We start from the raw sequence: 8,842 nt of genomic DNA, 5'->3' as shown, positions 1-8,842 counted from the left end.
TTTCTAACAAACACTCCTCCAGTTTGATCTTCTACATTCATAGTTGTCTGCAGGCTGTGGATGAAAAAGGCTGAAGACACGTCTGTGTCTGAGGCCTGATGACCCTCACACCCTCCTACCACAAGAGCGGTGTAGATAGACTGTGGTCAGCTTCAGGATGAAGGAAGCAGATGTTTCAGCTCCACCATGACGAGAGGAGAGGTCATGGGGGAGAGGAGGCGAGCATCTTCTCCTCCTCTATCACAGGCAAAAGCTTATTTAATCAGCAGCCAATTGTGCAAGGTCTCACACTTAAAAAGATGAGATGACTAAAATCTTCATCATAACTATGAGAGACAAAATGAGAAAAAATCCAGATAATCACATTGTCTGATTTTTTAAGAATTTATTTGTAAATTCTGGTTGAAATTAAGGATTTGGTCACCTTCAAACAACCAAGATTTTCTGTAACTTTTTCTTTAATAGGATCCTCTGTCCCCAACTCGTTACCTGTATTAATGACACCTGTTTGAACTCATTATCTATATAAAAGACTCCTGTCCACAACCTCAAACACTCACACTCCAAACTCCACTAAGACCAAAGAGCTGTCTAAAGACACCAGAAACAAAACTGTTGACCTGCACCAGACTGGGAAGAGTGAATCTGTAATAGATAAGCAACTTGGTGTGAAGAAATCAACTGGGGAGCAAATATTAGGAAATCGAAGACATGTAAGACCATTGATAAACTCTCTCCATCTGGAAGTCTCCGCAAGATCTCATCCCGTGGGGTCAAAATGATCACAAGAACGGTGAGCAACAAAACGTATGACTGCCAGCAAAATGTGTACGACAAAGCATTGAGTTAAACTTTTTTATTGACCAAATACTTATTTTCCACTATAATTTACAAATACATTCTTTAAAAATCAGGCAATGGGATTTTCTGGATTTATTTTGTCTTTTATAGTTAAGGTATACCTATGATGGAAATTACCGGTCTGTCTCATGTTTTGAAGTGGGAGCACAATTGTTGGTTCTGACCAAACACGACTCAGCTCTTTCTGGTCAGTCATGTGTTCACAGAGCTTTGCTGCAGGAGTCCTAAACTATGCTCTTCAGGTCTGAGAGGTTTGTGGGCTTTAGTTCCGGAAAGATGGAACTGCGGATGTGAGATTCCTTCTTGTGTCCATTTTGGTTTCTTATTTAGAAATCCTGCAGGAAATTTCTTTTCATTTCTGTTTTTTTTTTGCCCTCATTTGAGGGAATGTTGTTTTGAAGAACAAAAGATCAGCAGATCTAGAAGTGAATCATTTCAGGAGCCTCAGTTCCTGTCGCCATCTCGAGTAGATTGTTACGATGGTGAATTCGAATTTCTTCCATGTGTTTGTCATTTTAAGGTCTAAGCGATGCTGTGACACTCCCGCTTAACCCAGTGGTTAAGTAGAAGTGATCAGGTAATCCCTCATCTGCTCAGACAGATCAGCAGATTCCAGGTCAGCTCCCGCTGTGGCTTCATCTGATGCGTGAGCGCGTCCTCAGAGGCCCTCAGTCTGTCACTCAGGGTTCATGACCACAGCTCCTCCTCCTGCTCTCGCCACACAAGGAGGTTCTCCGCTTCGCTGACGTCCTCAGAGAAGGAAAGGCTGGAGATCTGCCAGGAAGATCTCCACATCATGACATATTCAAAGCTGTGTCCTCCATAATCATCTGAACTGATGAAAGCTTCCCGCTGCCACACAGCCCGGCAGAACGCCGCAGTGATCAACAGATGTCCCGGTTTTATAAACATATTGGGCTAAGATAGAATTTAACTGTGTAGTGGTTCAGTATAGGGCTGGATTGATGTAATCACTTAATCAATTTGAATCGATCTAAGCTTAATAAACCAATAATCAATCCATAAAAGCAGAATCGGTTAAGCACATAAAGGCTAAAATCTGCCAACGTAGAATGGAATTCTACGTTTCCTGCTCTCTGCTGACAGGAGTGACTCTCTGTCTGGTCTTCTGCTGTAGTCCATCTGTCTCAAGCTTGGACATGTGTGTTCAGAGATCCTCTTCTGCATACTTCAGTTTAACCAGTGGTTATTTGAGTTACTGGTCAACTCAAATAACCTAGTTAGCTGGGTGTAGGACTGGAGTGCAGGAGACCTGGCTTTGCTTCCCAGGCTACTGCCTAAATTATGCAACCACAAGGGAGCCTATGTCTGGGTCTCCGTGTGCCGGTCCCCAGCCCGGATAAAAATATAGAGTTGTGGCAGGAAGGGCATGAAAATCTCTACCAAACCGAGAAACTAGAAAGTTCTCAGAAAAGCAATAGATCTGGTCCTAGGTGTTATTCAGATGAAACAGCGTCTGACCCCCCCAGGACTGTCCCAGTAGGAAAACAGTTTTTTGTTTAAGTCACAGAACTGGAGAAAGGTGATAGTAGTCTGATTACTTGAGCAATATATGTGAGGCTGGTGTAGCTCAGAAAAAGATTGTCATTTATCCCGGTTGTCTTATTGTAGACCCACCCCCCATCCCCAACTCCCCCTGTCCTTCTGAACTCCTGCTTTTGTTTTTGTGAAGCTGCAGGATGAGCCCTCCCCGGAGCCAGAGATGGAGCTCCTGCCGCGTCTGTGCCACCTGCAGAGGGGGGAGCAGGGATACGGCTTTAACCTGCACAGCGACAAGAAGAAGACGGGACAGTTTGTGCGCACGGTGGACCCCGACTCCCCCGCTGAGAGGGCGGGCGTCCGGCCCGGAGACAGAATCGTGGAGGTCGGTGACGGTCTGTTTCCAGGAGATTTGTGTGTCTGCTTGAAGAAAAAAACACCTTTGTGTTCAAGACAGTTTGATAGTTGATCTGATGTGAAAGGTAACAATACACAAGCACAGTAGTGGAGGGCTGATCATGTGGGCTTTTTCTGCAGCCAAGGGTCTCTCAAAATCTGGAAAGATGGATCCACATGAGTGGTGTTGGAGCACATGGGTGGGGAAGGGGCAATCCAATCAGACTGGGTCCCCACTGCACCAATTCCTCACTCATGTGATCACAGAGCCACCCGCCCAGTTTCTGATAAGCTCTGAGCTCTGTCTGAAAGATGGCGTGCCCGAGGGCTGTGCACGCGACAGCGCACAGATGCAAATGACTGTTGCAGGAAGGTTTCCTGCAAAAACTGAATCTGACCAACGTTTCTCCAACGTCTACTCAAATGTACTAAAACACTGAACAATCACCATCAGTTGATTATATCAACTTCCTCTCAAAAATAAAATTGTCATCTTCTGGTTGGTGAATCAATCTGAAGATTTGACAGGTTTGATTCAGAGTTTCTGCACTGATGAAGAGACAACATTCCTGTAAATATAAAGAGGAAAGCTTGTCTAGGTTTCGGGACTGCCTCATTCTGATGTCCAAAGTCTCATGATCTCCTGCTGGTCTGACGCTATTGAAGACCTGATGAGGTTTATTGTGCCCTGACAGCTGAAACCTTGAAGTGCATGAGGGTGTACTTTCTTTTTCCTCTGACATTCGCTTTGAGTTTGCATTTGCAGCACAGGTGAAGGTGTGCAGGAAGGGAGTTCATGCAAAGCTGTGGATCTTATCTCCAGGTGCTGCTCCTCCCGTCTGTGGTCCGGGTGTCTCTGACCTCTGATCTGTCTCTCCTTGTTTCAGGTAAACGGTGTGAACATTGGGGGGCTGAGGCACTCAGAGGTGGTGGAGCTCATCAAAGCCAGAGGGAATGAAGTGCGCCTCCTGGTGGTTGACCAGGAGACGGACGAACTCTTTCTCCGACTGCAGATCACTCCGACGAGGAAACACATCACAGGTCACAAACACTAATGATGACGATGTTGCAGTTTCTGTCTTACAGGAAAAAAATATCACCCAGAAAGCACTGTGATTGTTACCCCAGTTTAAGAAAATGCTTTTTCTCACAGAGAGAAAGATCTTGCTTATGAACCAGAAAAAAAGAAGGTCTATGTTCAAGATCCTGAAGAACAAAACTCAAAAACGAAATCTGTGCAGAGATCCTAAATATTCCTGCAGGTCATTCTTGCCCTCCATTTGTGATCAGAACACAGAACGTTTCCTGAATTCTTGAATTGAATTAATATTTTTCACTAAAGGATAAAACAACAGGACTGACTCCACTCTCAGTCCTCATTTGAAATGTAAAAAGGGGGTTGGGCTAAGGGAGGCTCCACTACACCTTCAATAATACAAAGTGATGCAAGTTTCACCCACTGACTGTATATTGTGATATAGTCTACAGTAATATGAATATAGTGATAATAATATATGCCGTTGGTTTCACCACAGAAATTTCTGTAAAAGATTTTTTTCTGTATATAATGTCCAAAGGGGTGCAAAACAAATCAACGATGCCAGCGACAGGGGATACAAATTCTGGCAGGAGATGCATATCTTGGCACAACACGAGGGTTTGCAGGATCAAAGGTTACCCGTGTCTGAGAGTAGTAAAATGATACTAAATGGTGTATACTTGTATAGCGCTTTCTACCCTCCTTCGAGGGCCCAAAGCGCTTCACAGTCACAGACCCATTCACCCATTCACACACATTCACACACTGGTGGTGGCTCCGCTGCCGAACACTGGCGCTAACCTCCCACCAGAGGCAATTTGGGGTTCAGTGTCTTGCCCAAGGACACTTCGACACATGGGCGGACAGGGCGGTAGTCGAACCCGCTCACTTCTGATCAGGAGTAGACCGCCCTACCACTGCACCACGGTCGCCCCTAGCATCATAGCTAATAAAGGCTAACGTATTAAACAAAGAATCCTGAGTGAAATGTTAATTGTAAATCCATCACCAGGACGGAGTTCGCTGGATTCAACGACAATTGCATTAAATCAATGTTGCCTAACTTCCAAGTCCACAGGAAAACTGTACAAGTCAGTAGACTTTTGACAGCCAAAGGAAATACACCTACGAGCCATGCTAAAGCTAACGATAACGACTGACCGTTAAAGAGCCAAAGATGGGCGGGGCTTTTTATTTTGAAGCTGCAGAGCCTGATGACATGAAATATCTGGGACTCGCACTAGTTGACCAATCACAAAATTCAACTGTAATACCTCTTTTCAACCTGTAGGGGGCAACACTCAGACTTTTTTTTTTACTATATTTTCAAGAATTAAACAAGTTTATTTTAAATTGTCGCAAATGTGACAATAGACAACATTTTTAAAAGCCACATTTATAGAGAACAACAGACAAAAAAAGTTGATTTAGTCTTTAGGTACCCTTAAAGTCTGTGACAGACTGGCGACCTGTCCAGGGTGTACCCCGCCTTCGCCCATCAGTAGCCGGGATAGGCTCCGGCACCCCCGCGACCCCGAAAGGGAAGAAGCAGTCAAGAAGATGGATGGATGGATGGATGGATGGTACCCTTAAAGAATCTCTGAATATTCCCAGAGGAGCCCCCGCCCTCACCTGTGCCTCATTTGTGTCTCTGCAGAAGTCTATGTGGATGATAGACCAGGAGAAGATGGGTTCCACCTCCCTGCTGCCTCCTCTAACCTCCCCACCACTGAAGCTTTGATCATAAACGTTACTCTGGCTGACGGCCCCTTCACAAACTTGTCACCAAAATCCAGAGCCAACGGGAGCTCAGCATCCCACTCCTCCAGGAGTTCCACCACCCAATCAGAGATCAGCAGCTCAGACATGAGCTTCCAGGTGAGAAAAATTGATTTTGGGAGGGGTTTATGGATGATGGGAAGGGGCTTAATGCTACTGTTTCTGTGTTTCAGGTTCCACAGGATGACGACCGGCGGGTCTCGGACCCTTTCATAGACAGTGGCCTGTCCTTGAGTCCGACAGCTGCTGAGGCCAAGAAAAAAGTCCTCGCCACCCGCCACAGGAGGAGGGCCCCCCCAATGGACTGGAGCAAGAAACAGGAGCTCTTTAGCAACTTCTGACCCAGCATTCCTCTTTACGTCGCCCCCACCCCACTCTAGCTCAGCAGTGGGAGGACCTGTCCCCTCTAAAAGGATTTATGGTTCCCACATGAACCCCCCCTCCCCCCTCTAGTTTTTTAATACCTATGAGCTGGACAGAGCTATAAAAACTGACCAACTTTGGATTGAACCATTTCATCTGTGAGGGGTCCACTTGTGTGGTGCCATTCAGGGACTGGCGAGCATGGAGGCAAGCCTGAGTTCTGGGGTTCCGCATGGTCTGAAAGTCTGGGCAGATCAGCAAAGTGTGTGTTTGCTCATGTTTGTACACAAATTAGGAGCAAGATTACTAGACTGCTGATAACCAGATAACAAATAACCGGAAGGCTGATAAATGAGCGCCTCATCACTGATAGCCAGATGGCTGCTGATGGGAGTCCTAACCAGGCGATCACTGGATGTTGGTGGCCATCTGATGATAGCACTAACAAGACAGTGGCTGACCGGACAGCTGAAGACCCAGTAGCTAACAATTGGACAACTGCTTACCTGGCTAAAGCTAACCTGATGACCACAAACCAGTCAATCACTGACAGGAAAACAGCTTAACCAACAACTTCTGATTGGACTGTCACTAGATGACTCCTCACCAGATGACCAATAAGTGAACAGCCAACTACCAGTTGGTTGTTACTGAGGATGGAAGACAGATAACATAATAACAACTAACCAGGCGATTGTTGACTGGATGGCCAATAACAGGATGGCTGCTAACCTAGAACCAGCTAACTAAATGGCCAATAACCAGACAGCTGCTAACTGCACAGATGATAAACGAATGACCGCAGACTGGACAGCTGGTAACCTGATGACTGCAAACCTACAAACGGGTAATCAGACTACCAATGATTAGATGGGATGACTGCTAATTGGACAGTTGCTATGTGGATGACTGATAGCTGGACGGACGCGCACCTAACAAAAGATGAAAAGATAGTTTCTGACTGGAAGCCCAGTAAACGGCTGACCGTACAGATGACTGGACAACTGCTGATAGTATAGCTGGTAAATGTAAAGACAGTAGATGGCTGATCGATGACTGGATGGCACAGTCGGACGGCCACTCACAGGAGAACTGGACAGTCACTGACATGAGCACAGGCTAACCAGGCGTCCACTGACTCAAAAGTGGTTAACGGGACAGCTACTAACTTAGCGACAGATAGACCACTAACCGGAGGACTGCTGACTTAATAGTCCCGGACTGGAAGGCCAGTACAACAGATACCTGCACCAACACTAACTGGATGACCGCTGACTGGACTGATCCAAACTGCACAGGTGATAAAAGGATGACCACAGACTGGATGGCTGATGACTGAATGGCTGCACACTTAACTTCTAATCGGACCGCCACTAACCGGAGGACACAAAGTGTAGTTTTGTCTTCTTTAGTGTCACTGACAGCAGCTCCAAACCAGAAAATGAAAAACAGTTTTTAAAGAGACTGACTCAGAATTACAAGAGCCTCTGCACAAAGATTTTCCCTAGAATCTCTCTTTTTTTTAAAAGAAAATTGGGTTAATTACATTTTTAAGAAGCAGAAAAGTTCGATTTTTTTTAATAGGTTTTTTGTTAAGTTTTAAGTCTTAATGTATCAAAGCTTGTTCCCGTTTAGCATCAAATAACCATATAAGGGCATGGAAGTGTTTGGCTGTGCGCACAGGTAGATACTGACGGCAAATGTGACCAAACAGACCAATCAGAGGAGCAGCAGTAATACACAGTTATGCAGACGAGCACTTTAGCACTTTAGTTCTTGTCTATTGCTTTGAGCGCCTGCACTCATGAGACGTGTTTTCTTTGTCTAATGTTGACAAATTTCAAACAACTTACCAATGATTTCTGTTTGACAATAGCTCAGCCAAGATGTTTAATCATGTTTAGAGATTCCATTCACTGTAAGTGTAAGAAAAAAAATAGAAGTTATGTAAATCTTCATTGCCAATCACATTCCAAAGAGATTTCTGCAAATAAACTTTTGAGAACTGAACTTTAATTGCTGAAGCTTTCTGATGGATGTTTGAGCTTTTCCAATTTTATGATCAGATCAGCAGGAATTTTGCACCAACCCCGTACACATTTCATGAAATTTGTCCTGCAATAAACTAAACTGCAATAACTAAACAATTGCTTCGCTTTTCATGGATCTCAGAAGACTTAAAGGTCTGTCAGAGTAAGACTGACCCAGCAGATCATCTGTCCTGCTGAAAGTGTGTCGAGATAATCTCTGTGAACAATGAGATGTCATTATGGGGATCACTGATGTGTTTATTCTTATAAATAGCATTTGGGCATAGATGGATGGATGGATGGACTCATGATTGTTGGATAGATTGATTGTGGATGGATAGATTGATGGATGAATGAATGGACAGACGGATGTATCGTTGGACAGTTGGATGGATGGATGAATTAATAGTTGGATAGATGGATTATTGGGCGGACAGATGGATCGTTGGATGTATAGATGGATGGATGGACGGATAGACGGATGGATCGTTGGATGGATTAATTGAATGGATGGATGGATGGATGGATCGCAGAAAAGATGCAAGCACAGACACATGAAAGGTTGGATGGATGTATGGATCGTTGGATGGACGGACAGACGGACGGATGGATAGATGGACTGAAAGCCGCACAAATGGACGCATGAATAGATGAACAGATGGATGGATGGATTGTTGGAGGGATGGACAAATGGATGGATGAAAAAATGGATGGATAGAAGGACTCACGCATGGACCCATGAATGGAATGGAATGAATCTCTGGATGGATGGATGGACAGATGGATGGACTATTGGATGGACGGACTGATGTATGGTTGGATGGAAACACACATGCATGGACCCATGAATGGATGGATGGATGGATTGTTGGAT

General features: G+C 44.9%; 1 protein-coding gene across 2 annotated transcripts in view; it reads left to right on the top strand.

The window, feature by feature from the left end:
• Positions 1-8,082, top strand: part of LOC112137188 (Na(+)/H(+) exchange regulatory cofactor NHE-RF2) — a 10,288-nt gene extending 2,206 nt beyond the window's left edge. The window contains exons 3-6 of one of the 2 annotated variants that reach the window (XM_024259355.2): positions 2,561-2,746; positions 3,645-3,798; positions 5,454-5,674; positions 5,749-8,082. In XM_024259355.2, the coding sequence (XP_024115123.1) occupies positions 2,561-2,746; positions 3,645-3,798; positions 5,454-5,674; positions 5,749-5,916 (729 nt within the window). In that variant the 3' untranslated portion in view covers positions 5,917-8,082. Of the gene's footprint in view, positions 1-2,554; positions 2,747-3,644; positions 3,799-5,453; positions 5,675-5,748 lie in introns of both variants that reach the window. The other variant, XM_024259354.2, reaches the window with a different exon arrangement.
• The last annotated feature ends 760 nt before the right edge of the window (positions 8,083-8,842 follow it).

Source organism: Oryzias melastigma, linkage group LG1 (assembly GCF_002922805.2).
Source record: "Oryzias melastigma strain HK-1 linkage group LG1, ASM292280v2, whole genome shotgun sequence".
NCBI lineage: Eukaryota > Metazoa > Chordata > Actinopteri > Beloniformes > Adrianichthyidae > Oryzias > Oryzias melastigma.
This window is presented reverse-complemented; position numbering and strand designations above follow the sequence as displayed.